General features: G+C 36.3%; 1 protein-coding gene across 1 annotated transcript in view; it reads right to left on the bottom strand.

Moving 5' to 3' along the window:
- Positions 1 to 23901, bottom strand: part of LOC125237749 — a 214418-nt gene that overhangs the window by 15429 nt on the left and 175088 nt on the right. Inside the window, 4 exon segments of the mRNA XM_048144922.1 lie at positions 140 to 269; positions 6040 to 6172; positions 19820 to 19927; positions 20958 to 21093. Coding sequence (XP_048000879.1) covers positions 140 to 269; positions 6040 to 6172; positions 19820 to 19927; positions 20958 to 21093 — 507 coding nt within the window.

The raw sequence follows: 23901 nt of genomic DNA, 5'->3' as shown, positions 1-23901 counted from the left end.
CCCGTGGCGTCTAATATTAACAATTTTCGGCTTCGCCTCAAATTGTTTTTTGACCTCCTTTAAACGCCAGTTGCATAAAATACTATATTATGATAGAGGACTATCGGCCTTACACTTAGATGTGTTCTAAAGTACTCACCCTAGATATAATGATACCCGCGATGGATATCCGAATCCTGGGCCCCTTCAGCAGTTTGTACCGCAGGTCCACGCCGTTCCAGAACGAGACGAAATATCGCTTTATTTGCACGTTGTCGCCATTGTGTAATCTGTAAAGTTAAATAAAAAAGTAATACCTACTTAAGGCTGTCATTTGAAGAGTTTGAGGTCTCCCTAATGAGCCGGCCACGACAATGGTCTAAGGTTAGAGCGAGACACAGCGATGGGACCATTCGTTCGCACTAGATGGGCCGAATATTCGGTAAATATTCGGTATTCGGCATATTCGGCAGGTTTTTCAATATTCGTATTCGGCAGAATAGTTCGGTTGCATTGCCGAATAAACAAAGTAAATAACTAATGAAGATCTTACGTATTCCATTGGATAAAAAGCTCCTATTTTAGTAGCTTTCTAAGGAACTACTAAAAATGCGTCAAAATATAAACAAAATTGTTTTGTAAAAAAGTTAAAAAACCGTAGTTTAAGAGTTGAGAAGAGTTCAGAGTTGTTTTAACCAAGTTTTAGTTATCCACTAAATCATAAGAACATAGTTGTAGTATGTATAAACATTATCAATCATTTCATAGTTTTAATCTAAACATTCGCTTTAAAAATATGGCGTAACCGAATATTCGGCCGAATGTTCGGTTCGGTAAGAGCTGAACCGAATGTTCGGCCGAATATTCGTATTCGGCAAAGTCCATATTCGGCCCATCTCTAGTTCGCACCTGTGGCTGCCGCTCGCCGCTGTTGCATTTGACCAATGTCGTGGCCGGGCCGTAAACATAGGTATCATCGCCGATTCGCCGAACAAAAATCGCCCGTTAGTATGAACATGCGTTCGAGCCGTAGGCACACCTCGGACACTGGCGATCAAATATATATGAAAGAGGCGCGTTCCTATCACACATTCTAAGCTCGTGTAGGTGAACGCGTACTATGCTTGTATGAGTGAGATATGACAGGTCAACAGTTCGCGTTACAGGCGGTAATTGTGAGGTAACCGAGAGGGGGTGGGTGGCAGTTTCACCGGGGGGCGGAAGTGGCCATACTGTACGATAGTACTCTTTATTATACTGTGCCGTAGGGCTGCCTTCAGCGACGATGATATAAGCGACTTTATACTAACGAACAATTTTTGGTCGGCTTCGATTCCCCGTCGAAAAAACTTAGCCAAACGGTAATCTCTCTCTAATACTACCATATTACTGCGAAAAGGAAACATTTAGCGTTTCGTACACTATTTCGCAGTCGGTTGGCATCTTGATGAGAAATAAGGTGCAAAACAGTTGGGTGAAATTTGATCCGAATATATACTGAGCCCACATACAAGTCTTAGTTTTCAAGACATGAGCTCGGTCAAAAATACTTATAACGTAATGTCTACTTGTATACAGAGTTTCGGATAAACATTTTTAGAATGTGAAATGAAAAGCGAAAGATGTGCGTTTGGCTATGCATATCTATTGAGTTGAGTTCTGTTTTAGTGTAAATATCTATTCGGTTAGGCATATAAACTATTAGAACGAAAAAAAACCGGCCAAGAGCGTGTCGGACCACGCTCAGTGTAGGGTTCCGTAGTTTTCCGTATTTTTCTCAAAAATTACAGTTAAATCAACCTATCTCAAAAACTATAAGAGATACTTTGATCAAACCAAAAATCGTTGAAAGAGTTAATTAGCATGCATCACCTCTATTTTTTTTAGAATTTTATACCCCGTAGTTATAAAAATAGAGGGGGGGGGACATACTTTTTACGACTTTGAGAGCTGATATCTCAAAAACCGTTCACTTTAAGAAAAATGTTTTTTAGAAAACTTTATATCATTTTAAAAGACCTTTCCATTGATACCCCACACGGGTATGTACATCGAAAAAAAAATTTTCATCCCTCAGTTACATGTATGGGGGGCCCCACCCCCAATCTTTTTTTTTACTATTTAGTGTCATAATTTTGTAGCGGTTCATACAACACATATTCCCATCAAATTTCATCACTGTAGTACTTATAGTTTCCGAGTAAATCGGCTGTGACAGACGGACAGACGGACAGACGGACAGACGGACATGACGAAACTATAAGGGTTCCGTTTTTGCCATTTTGGCTACGGAACCCTAAAAATGGGACAAAGAATTTCTCAGAAATGGCTATGAGGCTGTGATCTTCTCCTCATTAGGCAGATCATTTATCAAGAGGTATTTACTTATACTCGTACTTATCGAAAAAACTATGGAACGTTTGCGGTTTCGTTAAAAGCCTTATCTAGTTCACTTTAGAGGATGATGACATGCTTACAAAAAATATTATAAAGATAACCAATATCACCTATACTATTGGTAATATCCATGCTTATAATATTATAAATGGGAAAGTGTGTGTGTCTGTTTGCCCGTCTCTAACGGTAAAACGGAGATACGTATTGACGTGATTTTTTTAAGAGCAGATAGTTGAAGGGATGGAGACATAGGCTACTTTTTTCTCTTTCTAACCCCCCTTTTCCTTAGAATGGGGGGTGGAAGTTTGTATGAAGCATTCCGTAATTTTCGAATTTAACGCGAGCGAAGCCGCGGACAGAAGCTAGTTATAATTATAAATAATTCACAAAACTATGGGTGATCTAGTTTTTTGTTGCTATTATGCAAACTAATGAATATGGTGTGGATACAAACTAGCGCTATGATATGTTCTAGGTACAAAGTTTTAGAGCAATCTAGCTAATCGTATAAAATGAGAACGTGATAACGTTTGTTCGAGCTAGGACTCAAGTAAAAAATATTAAGGTTTCAAGATGCGCTTAACTGAGTTGAGACAGGCAAGTCGGTGAGAATCAGGTTTATAGATGTCTTGACAAATATCATTGTTGAATCATCGTTGGAAAAAGTAGGTATTCTTACAAAAACAACGATCAATCGCTGGTGTGCGTGACTGACTTACGGTTCGGTAAGGATTTTACAAATTAGCGGTTAAAATAGGAATAAGAGTAATAAGTGTAGGTATAGAATACCTACATACAGATAAAAGGGACTATGGATGGGACTGTACCGAGCCGCGTTATGCATAGGAAATGCAGAAACAACTGCGTACGATGCTATTAAGTTTAGAATAAATTTTAAAGTGGAAAAATTACCCACTCATTATGATAAAAATCGCTGGATATACATAAGAATTTGGTGGCTTAGTTAGCAGAGCGCTGGAATAGTGATCTAGATCTAGGGTTCATATCTGAAGTAAAGGAGTAATTTTCCACTTTTTAATTTACATTGGGCTTTGACACCTAATTTTTCCACCAATACTCCGATCCCGTAATAAGTACAAAACAAAATAGAGTGCAAAACAATAGTGGTATAGTAAAGCACGAGTAGGTAGGTATACATACTAATATTATAAATGGGAAAGTGTGTGTGTGTCTGTTTGTTTGTCCGTCTTTCAAGGCAAAATGCAGCACGAATTGACGTGATTTTTTAAACTGAAATAAAATGATTTGACTGATTGACGTGATTTTTTAAGTGGAGATAGTTGAAGGGATGGAGAGTGACATAGGCTACTTTTTGTCTCTGTCTAACGCGAGCGAAGCCGCTTGCAAAAGCTGGTATTTTTATAAACGTGATGGGAATCCCAAATGGCTAATCAAGGAAAATGCGTCGAGAACAGATGTTGACTCAGGATTGAATATATATCATTTTGCGGTTTCCAAGTGGGCATTATTAATAAGCTTTGGATAGGTCACTCTATACCTACCTACTTTTGAATATAAAGTAACGCAGACGGCCTGTCTATATAGGAATGGATTTATGAACTTGTCTAATTTATCTTGTGTAGGTTAACTTTTTTCAAATTTAGCTTAAAATGGCCAATATGATTTAAGGTGTATTCGGGTAATGCCGTTAAACGGATAATTCCGAAATTCAAATGATAATCACCCGACCGATCGATTGACGACCGGTCTGGCACAGTCGGTAGTGACCCTGCCTGCTGCGCCGCGGTCCCGGGTTCGAATCCCGGTAAGGGCATTTATTTGTGTGATGAGCACAGATATTTGTTCCTGAGTCATGGATGTTTTCTATGTATATAAGTATTTATATATTATATATATCGTTGTCTGAGTACCCACAACACAAGCCTTATTGAGCTTACCGTGGGCCTCAGTCAATCTGTGTAAGAATGTCCTTACAATATTTATTTATATTTATTTATTTAATCACCCGTGATTCCATAGTAATAAGGGTCCCTTTTCGGAATTTACCGACGGTTTTTGACGTTCGGAACTACCCGAGTACACCTCACCTAATTAATCCTTCAGATTTAGTTAGGTAGTTATTGAAATATTAAGTAACTAGCTTTTGCCCGCGGCTTCGCTCGCGTTAAATTCGAAAATAGCGGAATGCTCCATTCAAATTTCCACCCCCTATTTCAGGGTAGTGGGGGGTTAGGGTGAGGCAAAAAGTACCCTATGTCACTCTCCATCCCTTCAACTATCTCCACTTAAAAAATGACGTCAATTCGTCGCTCCGTTTTGCCGTGAAAGACGGACAAACAAACAGACACACATACTTTCGCATATAATATTACTATGGATTTTGTTAGGCAAACTAAGATTTAAACTATTAAGTTAGTGTTATGAATATGATGATGGTGTCACCATCATTATTAATTAAGGTCTTTCACACACTAACATCACGCAAGCTAGAATACTACAGATTCAAGAATCTGTTCACGTGTGTAAAAGGTAGGTACATACATCGATTTCTTTGTATCTAATTAATACCTTACTTGTTTATTTTATTGAGGGTTGCATTAACTCTGTGCATTAGATCGTTGTCAAAGTGTGAACAGACTAGATGAACCGTATGGTCTACAAACGGCTAAGTATAATACACCGTGTTTTTTTTTGTTTTCCGTTAATTTCGACACGTATATCACTTTTAGTTAAATTCGCAAAAAAAAAATTTCATCATTTTCATACATAATAAATGAATTTATTAGTGTGAGAGACCCTTAAGAATAACATTCAAGTTAGTGTCAAGTGATTGACGACACATGTCAAAACAAATAACATTAGGAATTGGTAAAGGTTGTCACACACGTGTTCAGTAATTATCTTTTCAGTACAGATGGTGTTTTTTTTACGCACTAGTGCGAGAAGTGGTTCATTATATGCCAGGTCGAAACTTCGGAGTGCTATCTGTACTGAAAAACGTCGTACGGTACGATACACGTGCGAAAAGGAAATTCGTAACTCGTGTCGATTTAAAACACTCCCTTCGGTCGTGTTTTAATTTATCGCCACTCGTTTCGAACTTCCTTTTTTACGCACTTGTATCGTAATGTACTATTATTTTTTTAATAACTCGATAACCGTAAGAGTTAAGACGCTAGTTTCTTAGAGAAATTAATTGTATTTGATCTAAAGAACCTTCCCTTAAAGTTAACGGAATTCAATAAAAACAGGTTGTATAGGTAGTTAAAGTTAAGAATAAAAGCATGAAGATTCCCTTTAAATTTGTGTATTTTATCAGGATAGCTACTTTGTTGTTAATTGTGTATTACATGCCAAAGAATCTATAAAGAATACTCAGTACTAAAGCCTCCGCCACACATAAAGCGTTTTGATAGCGTAGCGTTAGCGGAGCGCAATGATAGCGATGCGCCGGCGGAACGCTGGCGTTCTGCTCGCAATCCGCGCTCGTTAGTTCCCGCCGGCGTCCGCTGGGCGAAACGCCAGCGTTCGTCCGGCGCACCGCTATCAATGCGCTCCGCTGACGCTCCGCTAACGCTCCGCCTACGCTCCGCCTACGCTCTCAAAACGCGCATGTGTAGCCGAGCTCTAAACTAAGGAAATAGAGCTTGCCATAGCACATCACAAATAACTTCCACTTACCTGTAACCGTCATAATCTACTATGACAAGAATCTCCGGGTAGATGACGTATGGCGCGTCCCGTTTTCTTCGCGAATGCTCCGTTGATCTTTTCGTTCTGAACCTTTTGCCGAGATGGTCGGGCTCCATGAATGCTGTGGACAAAATAGGGTAAGTTAAAAACAAGTAACACACATAAATATCTGTTAAAATATTTATGAGCGATATATTTAGGTAGGTTTTTTTCACCCAATTGTTTCGACTCGAACTACATAACTGTATCATTCAATATTATTATCAAATCAGGGTTTTCATTATTCAGAGGGCCATAGCGTGCTATATATTTATGCCTCTTTGTAGCACTAATGGAAAAGTGATGATTTCATATAAGCTTGAATTTTCAAATAGGTTGCATATGCAAATCGCTGTTAGGTAAGCTTGGTATGTAGTCCCCCCAGTCGCAGTTGCCCCGCTGCACCTTATATACATACATACACAGAGTTGTAATAGAACAGAGGGAGTCTCACTGAAGACCGGCTGTGACCCAACAATGGCGGACGTTTTTTTTTAAAATTTTATTTTATGGCTTGGTGGCGACCTTTCAAGCCAGCAATGGCAGACGGTTTGCGATGTGCAAACACGATTTAAAATCAAAATAATTATAATTCAGGTCAAAAGAAAATCAATTCTTCACTTAATTTATCAAAAATTAATTATTTTACTTGAAACTTAGAAATATCTTGTTTTTAACAAATAATAATGACTCAGTGCGCCGTGTGCAAACACTATTTAAAAAAAATACTGGTCACACTCTTGTTTTGCAGTTTGTTGGTTTACGATTATGAACATTAATTAATATTGTGATTTTACGCATAATAACGTGATAAAGTATTAATTTACGCATGAAAAGTTGCTCCGTATTTTTTTTTCTTTCGATTGTTGTCATTTTTACATAATTTGACAACGCATGTAGGCATAAATTCTTATTTTTCTGGAGATGTTTTCGCCACGGGCGCCTCGATCCGACTGACGGGAGATTAGTGGATGAGGTCATAGACAAAGCTATCAATGTGGATGATGGAATCACAGGTTTTTCTTCGGAGTTATCCGTCCATAGAATTGTAGGTTCATGCATACATACATATAATCACGCCTGTATCCCATAAAGGGGTAGGCAGAGCACATGAACTACTAAGTTTCAGTGCCACTCTTGGCAAAAAGGGGTTGAAAGAAATCCAAATTGTGACATTGCAGTGACAGGTTGCCAGCCTCTCGCCTACGCCACAATTTAATCCATATCCCACAGTCGACGACACCCACGGGAAGAAAGGGAGTGGTGAAATTCTTAACCCCATACGGCACACCTTATATTAAAAAATACGCAATTAATCCAAATAACAACGACAAAACATATAACGACCGGTCTGGCGCAGTCGGTAGTGACCCTGCCTGCTGCGCCGCGGTCCCGGGTTCGAACCCCGTTAAGGGCATTTATTTGTGTGATGAGCACAGATATTTGTTCCTGAGTCATGGATGTTTTCTACGTATATAAGTATTTATATATTATATATATCGTTGTCTGAGTACTGACAACACAAGCCTTCTTGAGCTTACCGTGGGCCTCAGTCAATCTGTGTAAGAATGTCCTATAATATTTACCTATTTATTTTATATGCGTCTATTGCGGTCGATGAACACGACTTCGTCGTTGGTGGCAAAATGAATTAATTTATTGAAGATGGTTAGTATGAAAAACTAAGATAAAATCAAAACAAATGCATGAACTTTTCGATCGTATTATTTAAAGGTCGCGGCAATATTAATGACAAATTTATAATTCTTGTTAATAATTTATTACCTATATCGTAAATATCGTAATCGCAAAAACAGAAATCTTTATCTTATTAAATATTTTGATTTCACGATTGTATATTAACTTTAATAATATTTTAGAAGATATTTTAATCTCAAAATGGGAGACATGTGATACACTGTAAATGTCCATAACCTATGAATCAAGGATTATTTATATAGGACTAGCTTTTTCCCGCGGCTTCGCTCGCGTAAGAAAGAGACAAAAAGTAGCCTATGTCACTCTCCATCCCTTCAACTATCTCCGCTTAAAAAATCACGTCAATTCGTCACTCCGTTATGCCGTGAAAGACGGACAAACAAACAGACACACACACACTTTCCCATTTATAATATTAGTATGGATTTACATACTTCATACTAAGAATAGTACCTCGTTTTTTTAGCGCCACCTATTGTATTAAATATGAACTATCATAACTACACTCAACACCGATGATGCCTACAATCCAGTATAAATCGTTCTTGCTATGAATTAATTCAAAATCAGTTAGATCACGTTTTTGCCGCATATAAAAAACCTACGGTTGTCTATGAACCCGTCAGTGGTCAAACATGGCGATATATCACACCTGTACGCTACCAGTTCCAAGTTTAAACACGTGACGCGAGCACAGACTGACGCACGTGCGGATACATAAGTTTTAGACGTTTATTATTATAACAGAACAGTGCCCCCAAATGGTTACTTACTAAAACCAAAAAATAGATAGTTTAGTGTATTAGTAACGTATTGCCCGTGTGGTGACGGGTTAAGAATTTCACCACCCCCTTTCTTCCCGTGGGTGTCGTAGAAGGCGACTGTGGGATATGGGTTAAATTGTGGCGTAGGCGAGAGGCTGGCAACCTGTCACTGCAATGTCACAGTTTCGTTTTCTGTCAATACACCGGTCAAATCTTACATGAAAATCGGCTAAAAAAACAAAGTGTGATGTAAAGCTGGATTTTTGGTATGTTATTTGGAGTCCTTGGTGGAATGTAAGACTATATTTTGCAAGCAAAAAAAAAGTGTGCTAACTTCGTAATTTAAAAAAAAAAGTAAAAAAATCAGACTTTTTTTGGTTTCTATTTTTTTATTAAAAAACTATGCGTTTTTGGTCAAAAGTTGCTGTGTAATGTTGAAAGCGCATTAAATTTCAAACAGTTTGACATCTTTTTTTTTATCAATGTCCGTCAAATAGTTTTCGAGATATGAAGCGTCAAAAAAGGTTAATTTTTGACGCATTTAAAAAATGTAGCGTTTTGCCAATATTTTTAGACAAATATCTGCAAAATACTTCATGATATGATATATATTGCAATATAACATTGTATAAAATTTATTTTGCTTTAGTTTTAGTGCAAATAAAGGTCAGTAAGACGAATAGTTACTTTGGTAAACAAAAAAAAAAATCTATAAATAGAGAAGCCAAGAGTCTGGTAGATTGGTTAAGGTAAAATAGTTTACGCTAAAAGTTTTAGGTTAAAAGTGCTATATATTCGATCTTACTTTCTTTGATATACGTTTATCTGAAAAAATTGTCTAAGCTAACTTTGCGTCGATTTGACTATTACTAATGAAGAAATAAAATACAGTAAAATTTTGAAGTTTAGTAAATTAGAAAAATAAAACAGAATTAGTTACATTTTACTTTTTCCTTTTTGAGGGTCCTGGTTCTGCATCTTGATGGCACAACTCCTGTAGTGATAGAAAGTCCACTTGAGTTCTATTTGACCACCAATTGCTGTGGAATAAACTACGGGAACGGAAAGCGCCCACGCCAATTATTAAGATACTGAAGAAGTGGTATTCCCAGCAGAAGAACGTATTAAGATGGAAGTCAACTCTGTCCACAGCCAGCGGGCTAAACTGTGGCGTGAGACAAGGAGGCAGTATGTCTCCGGCTCTCTTCAGCGTGTACATGGATGGGCTGTCGCAGGCTTTGACCAGTACCGAGGTTGGCTGCTCCATCAATGGGCAAATGATAAATCACATCGCATATGCAGACGATATGGTCCTACTAGCACCATCTGTGGGAGCTATGCGTAAGTTACTCGCAGAATGCGAGAGATATGCCAGCCAGCATAACATGAGATACAATCCGGACAAGTCTGAATTTATGCTCATGGAGGCAGCACATATGCCCACACATCACAGACCAACCCCTATAGACATCTATTACAAGACGACTCGCGGTGGCCAGCCTTCCTAGTATTTGCACTGATATAAGCGCGGGCGCTCGCCGTGCCCGATCAGTATCGACCAAGTAACAGACCCGAAAGCAGCGCGTTTTTCGCACAAAAAAATTGGAAAAGGGTATTTTGATGCCTTAAAGATGTCCACCTGTAGTGTGAAATGGTGTGGAAAGGTAACAAGAAGCTCAAATTTAAAAACAGACGGCATTACATTCCACAAATAAGTCATATTTATAATTTATTCAGAGCCGGCATAGGTCAACTTACATTGGCCACTTACGCGTCAGTAGAGGGACAGTCATACTTCTGTCCCTTTTCATCTGGCGCGACTGCCCGCCGTCCTTGAAACGGCCAATCACAGCGCGCTTAACACATTCCCCGCCCGCTCCTCGCACCCCAAACACTGGTGACTCGTATCGCGAACCAAATATACAAGACTGCCACTCTATAGGAGGTTCTCTGTGCCACACATGTACCACCTCTTTTGCTTGATGGAGTTCAATTGCGGAGAGTACACGAAGTCAAATATCTTGGCCACATCTTGTTGTCCAGTTTAAAAGACCAGGAGGACATAGAAAGGCAGAGGCGAGCCACCGCAGTGAGGGCAAACATGTTGGCTAGAAGATTCGCCAAATGTAGTGACAGCGTAAAAAGACAGTTGTTCCTCAGTTTTTGTACAAGCGTGTATACCTGTGGTGTATACTGTCGAGTTATGGTCCGACTACACCTGCGTGGCGGTGAGAGACCTGCGCGTGCAATACAACACATACTATGTACCGATATTTCGTTAAACGGAGAATACTATGATTCAGGCACGTCCACGACAACGCTCGTGAGATTGCATCGATGTTATTGACCCTCAGTGATATGCTTTAAAAACCAGTCCGTACAAGAACAATTTCGGAACAATCTCATTCAATTAATGAGGGTTTTCTACTCGTAAATATTTTTTTCCGCCAAGCGATGATGAGGTCTTTGACCGTAAACTTAACTTACTAAATAAATGTTGATTTGATATTCGCAAATATGTGTCTGAGTAATATTTGAACAGCCCCCAAATAATAATAATTCGATCTCTGCTACGCCTCCTGTAAATATTTGTAAACTATCCCATTTGGCCATTACCATCCACCGATTATTTCTGATCCAGTTATACTAGACTTATGATATAATCCAATTTTTTTTAAACTCGCACTCTTTTGGTCTTAAATGAAAGCTAGTGAAATTTTCTACATTTTTATTTTACAATTTATGTAATAGCCTGAGTTGTTTTGCTGATATCTATCTGAAAATATTAGCAAAACGAATATTTTCATAGAAAGGGGAAAAATGCTCTTTTTTTGACGCTTCATATCTCAAAAAATGTTTGACGGAAATTGATAAAAAAGATGTCAAACTGTTTGGAATTTAATGCGCTTTCAACATTACACATCAACTTTTGACCAAAAATGCATAGTTTTTTAATAAAACGGCAAAAACCAAAAAAAGTCTGATTTTTTTACGTTTTTTTTTTTAAATTACGAAGTTAGCACACCATTTTTTTGCTTGCAAAATATAGTCCTACATTCCCCCAAGGACCCCAAATAACATACCAAAAATGCAGCTTTACATCACACTTTGTTTTTTTATTTCTCTTTTTGACCAGTGTACAAGCCCTTATTTGCCAAGAGTGGCACTGAAACTTGAGTAGTTTCAGGTGCTCTGCCTACCCGTTCATGGGATACAGGCGTGATTGTATGTATGTATGTATGTATGTATGTATTAGTAACGTATTGAAAACGTCATTAACTCGTGGGAGAGGTTATACACGTTGTAACATGAGGAAACCGAAAGAAGGGCAAAGTAAACATAAAATGTTATATGACGTCAAGCAAATTTCGCCAAAAAATACATTTTTTTATGTATTTTCACGAAAAAAGTAAATGTTATTGGTGAAAGTGGCACTTAAAATAAAAATTTACCATGTTGTTCTAAAAAAAAATACTTTTTTGAAATGAGTTATTAGTTACTTGATATCTATCTACGAGGATAGTTAGATTATGTCCGATATCGGCACCATCGCCATCAAAACAGCATTTTGTTCTGAGAAATAATAAGTAATTGTAATTTTTTAATGCTTAGGTACAACTCTGAAAGTAGTCGAAATCTAGAAAAGTTTATATGACACTGTTAATTATTCGGTTTCCCTTCCTCATATATCACCGTGATAGGTACTTAGTCCGGAGCTGCGGAGTAGTAGTTTCGACCAAAGACGTCCAATTTCATCTCGATATATCGTCACTACTTTAAAAAAAACTTGTTTCTTCGTCTGTCAATGAAAAGAAAATTGTAGTAAGTATCTATAGAATGCATATAGACTTACTGCGTTTTAACTTTGAGAAGCAACGTGAGATGCGAGATTTTTTCAAAGTAGTGACGATATTATGATTAGGAAGTGTTACTATAGGCTCACTATTAGCCTGACCAGTCCTTTTTGCGACTAGAAGAAAAAAACAGGTACTTATACGTCAACCTATAGAAAATTTGAATTTCGCGCCTATTTCTAATGGGTTTAATGACAAACTTGTCTGACCGGTTATATTTTACTGTGAATACGTAGATTTATGACAATAATGTAACCAGCAATTTTTGTCTAAAACTTAATTATTTCGACTTAAGATAGTCTTGTATGGAAAGAGCGCTTATTGTATGGCGATAAAAATTTATAACTGTCTTCAAGATGATGTAAAAGTCTTGCCATTAAATGTATTTAAGCGTAAACTTAAAAGCTGGTTGGTACAGGAATGTTTTTATTCAATTGATGAATTTTTTGACTACTTTAGATATAATTAATAGACTAGGACAATTGTAATTTGAAATTAGTTTAAGTATGACATATTGAATATTTATTAGCTTGGGAATTATAAGAATTGACATGTACCTACAAATTTTAGCCTCGATTAGAAAACTAGAGTTGTATATATTATGTTTGTGTTTTTGCATGCCAGCTGCTGGTGAAATATGCATGTCCTAAATTATAATAAGTCCACCTTGTGTACCATATTTTATGCAAAATAAAGATATTTGATATTTGATATTTTAAACGTGAGTGACCTGTTAAACATGTCTAAGAATTTCACGATCTGTGATTTATTCTCTGAGTCACTCACGTGCGAAAGCATGAACCTGTCACATTATACGGCGACCATCTTGCGTGGTTCCGTCACGGCTATATTTATAATCGGTTAATTGATCAGTTATGTGCGTTTGTCGCTGGGCTTGTTTGTAAACAACTTATAATGGTTTGGTGGGAGGATTTTCCTTACATTGTTATGATTTTCCGTCTGCAATGGAATTTATGATAAAGGAAACAAAGTTTTCGGTTCAGGAAAAAATATTTCTGAGTACGGAACAAAACACCATCACAATTGAAAAGTTCGAAACCTAAAAATAAATTGTAGTAGTAGGTATGTATTTTCGTTTTTACAAAAGCTTGGGCAACATACTATTAATTTAACTAGTAACGTGAAGTGTTTTCGTTTTTTTTTCAGGAAGTCATTAAAGCTTACTAAAATGAGTAACTTTAGATTCGTCGCAATATAGCTTAGTCAAATTATTTCTACATGTGATATAGATCGTATACACGGTGCTCGTGAGCATTGCGAGAGATTTTAACCACGCATTTCTGAGGCTAAAGGAATTTTTTTTTTAATTCACATGAGGAAATTTTGCCAAAAAAAAATTTTTTTTTACTGTTTTCTAATGTATTTTTACATAAAAAGTAAATGTTATTCATGAAACTAGCACTTCAAATGAATTTTGACGTTTTTTTTTCTGAAAACCACATTTTTGAAAACTTTTATTTCGTACTTTTGGACAGCTACCAATGAGGATAGTGAGACTAATTCTCCATAATGGCATCAACATCGTTAAAAAAGCCTTTTGTACTGAGTAACAACAGGAAATTTTTTTTTTCAATTGGTCATAACTCTGAAATTAGGCGAAATCTAGAAAAGTGTATATGACATTTTAGTCTTAAAATGGGATCAGGAATATGTTCTTAAAGTCTCTCGCAATGCTCACGAGCACCGTGTATAAGCCAGTAAAAAAGGTTTTCAAATAAAAAGTTCACTGACTTATCGAGTCTAAATCGTATCTAGAGCTAATCCATACTAATATTATAAATGGGAAAGTGTGTGTGTCTGTTTGTTTGTCGGTCTTTCACGGCAAAACGGAGCGACGAAGTGACGTGATTTTTTAAGTGGAGATAGTTGAAGGGATGGAGAGTGACATAGGCTACCTTTTGTCTCTTTCTAACGCGAGCGAAGCCGCGGGCAAAAGCTAGTATTTTATATATTAAAGTTCGACTTTATTCATAGTTTATCTAATTTCAAATCCATTAGAACATCGTAACGCGCAGATTGGCAAACAATATAGATATGTTTGTTTTGTCAAGTTTTTTCCTCGATTCATTAAAATATCACGTTTATTTGTCATTGATCTTATCGTATCGTACGAATTAAACGCACTTCGCCATTTAATTAAATATTATATTTTCAATATCCTTGAAATCGCTTCCTGGATGCAAAAAAAAATGGCGGTGGCTGAGTAGACAACAGTGATGTGGTAATGTGAACCAATAAATATCAATAGGGACCAGAATGTGCAAGTGTTATTTTAAAAGTCTGACTTCAGTGATATTTTTTTATTTTTATTTATTTAGAACACATACAGTCATTCATACATATGACAAGGGTGCATATAAATATATGCATGCAAACTTACTCTAAAAAAAGACCTGGAGGTTCATAAAATTCAGAACAGTAATAGTTATTTGTTATACAAGGGGGCAAAGTTGTATTTTAACGCCGAGTGTGGAATTGAAAAACGAGCAAGTGAAAGGATTCTATAGTGATTCTATTCTATTCACGAGCGAAGCGAGTGGTTCGAGAATAGAATCCTGAACTTGCGAGTTTTTTAACACACGAGAAGTAAAATACATTTGCACCCGAGTGTAACACAAAACTTTTCCCCTCACTATAGCGAGGAAACTACAACGCAAAAAATGCGATTATCACTGCTTCCAGTAGTTCCACAGGTGCGATGGTAAATCATCTAAACTTTATTATTAGATTCACCTACTTTTATCAATTTTAAAGCAGACTTTATTCAACTTTACTTGGGTCCAGCCATTAGCTATTGTGTTATTATATTATTAAACATAAATACAGCCGTACACGTGTAACAGTTTCCTTGTTCGTAGTTATTTACTTGATTGTTATAATTAAATACTTAGAAATGTACCTTTTATTAAATGGGAAGAACCATACTAATATTATAAATTGAAAAGTGTGTGTGTCTGTTTGTTTGTCCGTCTTTCACGGCAAAACGGAGCCACGAATTGACGTGATTTTTTAGGTGGAGATAGTTGAAGGGATGGAGAGTGACATAGGCTACCTTTTGTCTCTTTCTAACCCCCCACTTCCACGCTATTTTCAAATTTAACGCGAACGAAGTCGCAAGCAAAAGTAAGTTTGTTATAAAAATAGACATAAACATATTTATTTATTAAAAATAGGTATTGCATATTCACATTATATCCAACAAATACTTAAAATTAGCGATGATTTACATTTTGCCTGCATGTGTTTCAGGCGAGAGAAATATAAAATACTAGCTTTTTCTCGCGGCTTCGCTCGCGTTAGAAAGAGACAAAAAGTAGCCTATAATGTTACTCTCCATTCCTTCAACTATCTTGACATAAAAAAATCACGTCAATTCGTCGCTCCGTTTTGCCGTGAAAGACGGACAAACAAACAGACACACACTTTCCCATTTATAATATTAGTATGGATCTTCCCATTTAATAAAAGGTACTTTTCTAAGTATTTAATTATAATTATCAAGTAAATAACTACGAATAAGGAAACTGTTACACGTGTAAGGCTGTATTTATGTTTAATAATATAATAACACAATAGCTAATGGCTGGACCCAAGTAACTGCAATTTTGACATATGATTGATGTCATTCATTACTACGTAGTCTAGTCTAAGTATTTACTAGTACATATGTACTAGTATAGCTATCTGTGGGCTATAGTGACTACAGTGAGATACTTTTAAGGAAACATTTGTATTCAAACATGTTACCAACATTTTACTGTAGGTACTTATTTTTCATGTATGTGTCTGTGTTATCTCCTTGATAAATAAATAAATAATAGACACGTGTTTGAAAAATGTTGTATACAGTTGTCTTAGATGCCTGTATTATATTATTATACGACATTCTTACACAGATTGACTGAGGCCCACGGTAAGCTCAAGAAGGCTTGTGTTGTACTCAGACAACGATATATATAATATATAAATACTTATATACATAGAAAACATCCATGACTCAGGAACAAATATCTGTGCTCATCACACAAATAAATGACCTTACCGGGATTCGAACCCGGGACCGTATATAGTATACCTAGGTATTTATAGTCTGCGTTTTGAAATCTGTCTTGCAAGGAATATGTTTTTGTACCTAGAGTGTTTCTTCTCATTTGCTTTCTCGATCAGCGTACGTGTACCCAGTGGTTTGTTGGTAAAAATTTCTAAGTCAAAAACCGGTGCCATTAAGGATCAGTATATAGCGTCGAAAAAAAAATTAGTTTATTTTTACTTTTAAACAATTTTAAATAAGTGTAGATTTTTCCTGGAAGGCAGAACTGAATCACTGAAGGATCGGTTTTGACATTATATAACTCAGTATAATAACCGATTACGGAAACGTAAAGGTAGGGCTATTATATTGATTACTCGTATATTATAATTGTATTGTAGAGCTAAAAAAAAATATTACAGGTACAATTTTCTTAAACCTGTCTCCAAGGTCATCATCAAAACGTTCTCCTACAGTGTCACATAATATCACAGAAATTAAAATATGCCTAATGTTATGGGCATATTTTAATTTCTGTCGACTCTATGACAGCGAAAATAAAAACAAAAGGTTACCTTGACATTTAAACTTGGTAATAGAATACGATTTAAGGTAAAACGATCGGAACTTAATACATTACATATTTTACGATGATATTTATATTATAATATTGTGTTAAAACTAATTAATAAAACCAATATATCCGGGTGGAAGGTTATCATTGTTTGCCAAAGAATGCCGGTTTTGCAACTATATTTTATGATAGAATTTGTTATGTTATGGTCTCTTTAATCAAATAATTATTATTTAATTTATTAAGGAGGCTAAAGATTAAAGAAGACTTTGACATTATTATATTTGTTATCGTAAGTTTATTTACTTTTCAATGATTTCAATATCTCCTTATATAAATTTATTATAATATTTATAATAAATACATAAATTATATAACAGGTAAAACAAGTTAGTCACTAGAAAAGGGCGCAAAATTCCAGTTTTTTTATAAGAAGAAATATATTGTCCGAGTGACCGAAATGGCTTGAAAAACTTTATTTTTAATATTATATCGATTTTTGTACCTACTTAAGTTTATGATAAGGTTTGAAATGTTTTTACGCAAAAGAAGCATTAAATTAATAAATCTTTGAAGTGTACTTGTGTTAGCTTTATAAATTTATGCTGCTCATCGACTTCTTTTCCAAGCCAGTATTTACTTTGTACCACAGACAACGCTCTAATGAATCGGTGCCATAGACAAACATGCCGATTACTCAAAAAATTGCGTAGACGAAAACGAATACATAACCTATCACAGAGTTTTGTAAAACATTGTCATGCGTCACTATTTACAAATTGTAACTTATTTTGGTTATTCAATAATTGTTTTAGGAGAAATTATCGTCATTGCTTCCTTAGATATTTCTTAAAGTATTGTTTTCCACATTTATTTCTTCTTGATTCACACTGGTGATAACCTAACCACAAAATTAAAATTTTGAAAAAACCCCCGACTGCGACATAGTAGAACGATTTTCATGACACATGGTTAAGAACACTCCCGACTAACTCACCTTTCAGACAAAAAAAAACTAAATCTAAATCGCTCCATCCTTTCCGGAGCTACGATGCCACAGATAGACCCACACACACAGACAGATAGACAGACAAACAGACAGACAGACACGTGAAACTTATAACACCCCGTCGTTTTTGCGTCGGGGGTTAAAAAAGACGCACCGACCGATAGGCCATATCATGCGACCATGGACCATGCTGATTCTGCTCTGCAAGTTGTATAATATTAAATTTGTTACTGAAACGCCGTCTTTAAAATGTAAGGCCTAAATAGTTTATCAAATATCCTTATACCAATACTAAATATTTCTACGGTAGAATACTGACTAAATTTATGAAAATTTGATATGTATCCATTAAAGTTATCGTAGAATGTCTGCACCCAAGTGCTTTATAGTGCAACATTGCTCAGAAGACCTGTCAAATTTGTGAAATTAATTTATTATTATTTGATAAACTATGAGCCGAATATTCACAGTGAATACATTATCATCCCAAATTAAAGTTCAGTTTAGTTAATCTCAAACACTCAAATATTTATTAGAGCCCAAATGCTTATTTTGACAATTAGCAGGCCATTACAATCATTTGATAACCAACGCAACGCCTATTAAATACCTAACCAGAGTAACCAACTAATCAGACTAACTGAATTCATCATCGAATTCGAATAAATGAATAATAATAACAAAACGCTGCATATAAAATAAAGTTATTTAGATTTAATCATTACGAGGCGAGTGGTAAATGAATTAATTACTATCTCATTTAAATTAGCACAGAAGCTTGCATGAAAAACAACCTCATCTGACTGTGCTATCTGTGCTTCGATCGGCTGATCTGTCGCGGATAGTCCCGGTTTGATTTAGCGCCATCTGTGAAACGCGTGCAGCAACGTGCGGTATATATGAATAATTGTAATTTCTTGATTGATTTATTGTGATGCTTTCAATAAAATGAATCCGTAATTCATTGTTATACCCATACAATGTCAGTTTAAGCGTACGTTTTTTTTTAAATATCATCGATGTAAAGTATACCAAAAGGATGTTTTGTGTCTAAACTTCGAAAATAGTGCAACTTAAAAATTAAAAATCTACACAGATCCTCCTCTTTCTCCTAAAAAATCTGCTTTTTCCTGAAAGTTTACTTCTCTTTAAAAAGTTGTACATAGCTTTCACTGTATGTTGTAACATTAGGTATGTTCCTTTTTCTCTATCGAATTACAAACTTTTACCTAGTTTCAAACAGTTATTGTCCCGGATTTGTAAGTTCACATTTTTGACACATTTGTTTTGAAGTATGTTGCGATGTGGCGAAGACGTATCGTTTGCCAAATCTAACGATTAATTTCAAATTGGTTGAATCGATTAGGCGATTTCTATCAACTTACTGAAATGTCATTTGAATCGAAATGACAGACTGCCACAGCACTAGTTTAAAAATAAAAATGAATGATAAATGACATAATAAGTAAATCCTGCGTGATAAATTAATATCGTAAAATACTCACTAACGAAGATCCGCAAAAATGTAACATGTGCTAGATTATGTTTAAAGTAAGCGAAATATTGTTTTTAAGTACTTGATTTTTTTTAATATTATTACAGGATTTTATTTAAAATTTCATTAGGTTGCGCGAGTTTACGTATTGTGGACGCTGTCATGTGTCAAAAAGAGGTTCTTACAGATCTGGGACAATAGGGGACGTTTCTAAAAGATATGTTGGAACCCATCAGGATGCATGCTTTAATAGTCTATCTTACCGTAGTCACTCTCGTGGTCGCCAGTAGCGGGGTCCCGCTTTATGATGACGTGGTGAGCTCCGTTCAGGGCGCGAAGGAGTTCCTCTTGCTGTTCCCGTTTTCTTTTTACTGCAACACAGAATAATACATTCTACTCGTATCAGCTGAGTACCTTGCCAGCAGGAAGTTTCTAGAGAAACACACTGTTGGGATTGGTAATGCTAACTAGCTAAAGCAGTAGAATATGCAGTGAAGATGGGAAATGTCGTGAAATTTACTTGTCTAAATATGTTTGTGTCTTAATGATGGGTTAGCAGAATGTGTAGGTGAACATCATAATTTTCAATAAAAGAGCCGACTTCAAAAAAAAAGTTTAAGTCGACTGCAAAAATAAAAGTTTGTTTCTGTCTTCATCAGCAGTTTTAATTACCGAGAGCAAATTCATAAATCAAAAAAAAATCGTTACATCCGTTAGTTTTGGAGTCGGTTAAAACATCATTTATCTGGTCAAATAAGATTGTCACTAGTAAAATTTTTTGCGTTTTTCTAGTGACGAAAACGGTTTGACTATGTATTTATGCAGTCACTACAATATTATTTGTTGTTCCTGAACTCGGGACTCGACTTTGGACTGTAACACTGTGGACCCATAAATTAATGATTGGAATGCCTATGGTTCATGAACATTTTAGATAGGATTTTCTGTGGCCAAGGGAATCGGTTACTGACCATAATAAGGGACCATAGATATTCAAATCATGAATTTATGTACGTTCGAAGTAGTCGTATCAGCAATGACCATTCTGAGAACGTGCGAAATAGTGCGAATAGGTGTAACTACCTAAACATATAAGTTTAGTTATGAGCAATATATATGAGGAACTTTATACTTTATAAGGAAGGAAGAACATCTAACCCATACAAAATCTCGTCAAGAATATAGATTATATCAGGGCTCATTATCCCTAGGATACCATAAAGTAAATTCTAGAGTACAAAACTATTAGCAGAAAATTCAATAATGAAATCTGGTTTGAATTGAAACAGTGCTTTATGCGCGGAACTCAAACTGCCGTTAGAATCTGTGATGAACTTCTGCCAAAAATGTGGAAAACATAAGAAATCTGTGGCAATAGACGGTAATGCTAAGATTCCTTACCTAGAGGCAGGCCTGTATCTATGGAAACCATGTCTCCCATGCTAGAAGGATCCAGGAACATTTCGTCGTCTTGCGCCGCCGCTATCATAGAGTCTGCTACCGGCCGGAGCACCAAGTCATGCCCAATTGAACCTTCCTGAGGACAATAAACAATAATTAAAACATTTGATGATTAAACTATTGCGAGATTATTGACAAAACTTGTGACATAGACTTAGTAGAGACTTGACGTGAATAATGAGTATGATAACATACATACGACCGGTCTGGCGCAGTCGGTAGTGACCCTGCCTGCTACGCCGCGGTCCCGGGTTCGAATCCCGGTAAGGGCATTTATTAGTGTGATGAGCACAGATATTTGTTCCTGAGTCATGGATGTTTTCTATGTATATAAGTATTTATATATTATATAATATACCGTTGTCTGAGTACCCACAACACAAGCCTTCTTGAGCTTACCGTGGGCCTCAGTCAATCTATGTAAGAATGTCCTATAATATTTATTTATTTATTTATTTACATATCTTCGTAAAGTAATAGTAAATAACGAATGAGAATGTTTAAATAGAGACAGAGTCGCATTACCACCCACAAAGTCCTCGGTTTGGTTAGTTGCCCAAAACCCCAAGTTTCTCTAGAAGAAGGAAACTTCTAGGAAAGGTTTCTAAATCCAGGACTCAATAGATATAGTAAGTGACACAGCGATGTAAACTAGATTTTCTCTTGGCGATAGTCTTAATAATATATACTAGACTTTAGAATCCATCTAGTAAAAATTCTTGGTAACCAAATCTTTCGCTAAAAAGACCAGCCGGTCAGAAGGTTTCTTCGAATAAAGCTTTTTAAAGGCAACTTGTTCCATACTCGACTTGGCAACAACAACAACACTGTTAACTTCCATATAATCTGAGATCTAACTTAATCTTAGAACACGTCCAAGATTTAAACATTGCAAACGCCAGACCGTATCATTGGTACGTGCTCTGAATGTCCAAGCAGTTGACATCCTGTCTAGGTCGAATGATAATTTAGTTTTTATATAATTATGTTAATTAGGACATTTGCTTGATAGGATTTCTCATTGAATTAATTTTGCCACCTAGCAACATATTATGTCCTTTCCATACAAACTTAGGTTGTCCTATTCTGTCCGATGAATGTCATGTTTGAATTGAATGATTCAAAATTAAAAACAGATTTGAGGAGATGACTAGGTATTAAGCACTAGAGGTCTTGTGGTGAGTAGTAGGTGTGATTTTCAAAACGCAATTCATTTAAGGATACAAGTAATTAAATTGAAACTCGAATCAAATTTTACAACATGTTAGACTTCTGAACTGGGATTGATACCACCTCCAGATCTTATAATTCCAGATTTCTTATAGATATACTTCATTGTTTAGTTTTTTTGTGTACCCCTTAAGAAACATCCTTCAACTAGCCAAGAGATTTTTGGACTGTCTCTGTGTCAGAACTGTCAGTGAATCGAATCGATCTGAATTGCGTTCCTGGCCTGGACCGGCTATTATGTAATAATTTTTATGACTGCTGAAAGTGTGCAATTAATTTATTGGGTTGGTAAGAAAGTAATGAGCGAATCATAACCAATATTGTAATTTTTATTTAATTTATTATTTTAATCATTTATCAAAAATATAACGGCCTTCGTTATCTACTACTTGTCTCCATCGTTCTGGTAAAGAATGAATAGCATCGGCGAAGAAGTTCTTAGGTTTAGATTAAAAAAAACTCAGCTATGTACTGTCGTAGATGGGCTTGATCATCGAACTTTTTTTCATTCAAGGCATTGCTTAGCGATCTGAACAATGCGTAATCCGTAGGTGCCAAGTCTGGAGAGTACGGTGGATGAGGTATCACTTTCCAACCTAGCTCCAATAGCTTTAGCCGAGTCACTTTTGCAATGTGTGGGCGAGCATTGTCGTGTAAGAAAAAAACTTTAGCATGCTGTGGACGATTCTGACAGATTTTTTGGTTTAAATTTTCAAGCTGATTACAGTATACTGATGCGGTAACAGTCATTCCACTTGATAGGAGTTCCCAGTGAATAATACCATGAATATCCCACCAAACGGACAGCATAACTTTTTTCAGGTGAGGCTCTGTTTTTGGTGCCTCTATTCCTTTTTCGTTTGGAGCTAGCCACTGACGTTTGCGTGTGTGATTTATAAATAAGACCCATTTTTCATCTCCAGTGATAAGACTTATTAAAGATAAGTGGTCCAACCAGTTGAATGTGCGGCGAAAAGACAGAAGTTGTATGCAGATATCGGCACGGCGGTTTAGTTGATCTCTATCAAGTTCGTGTGGTATCCAAACACTATATTTGTAGTTTTTTCCCAACTCGTGTAAATGTGTTTCTATGGTGACATGAGAGCAGCCTAACTCGGTAGCAAGAGTACGACTCGTTAGCCTCGGATCTCCTTCAATTAAGGTTTTTAATTTGGCTACATCAATCTTCACCGGTCGACCAGACTTAGGTTGATCTGATAATGAAAAGTCGCCACTACGAAACCGCTGGAACCATCGTTTCGCCGTGGCCTCAGACACAACTTCAGGAGCAACACGCTGACATATATTACGCACTGCTTCGGCGGCTGAATGGCCAGACTGAAATTCATATAGTAAGCAATGCCTTACATGCACTTTTAATTCGTCCATTTTCTTCCTTATATTAGCTCGGCGACAGCTAGTGAATGACTGACGAGAAACTGTGCGACTCGCCCTTTATATACTTTCGACCATAGAAGATTCTAGAACTCTCTCAAAAATTTTATGTGGAATTCAATCGATCGCTCATTACTTTCTTACCAACCCAATACAAGTAGCTTTTGTATTTTGAGTGTAGATATTTGTCCCGAGTGACCTTATCTAACTAATCATATTAGACATAAGCGTGTCTATGGACAAAGTTCGTTAAGGTATT

This window comes from Leguminivora glycinivorella, chromosome 22 (assembly GCF_023078275.1).
Source record: "Leguminivora glycinivorella isolate SPB_JAAS2020 chromosome 22, LegGlyc_1.1, whole genome shotgun sequence".
Classification (NCBI taxonomy): Eukaryota; Metazoa; Arthropoda; class Insecta; order Lepidoptera; family Tortricidae; genus Leguminivora; species Leguminivora glycinivorella.
The sequence above is the reverse complement of the archived record's forward strand: the minus strand, read 5'-3'. Positions and strand labels throughout refer to the sequence as shown.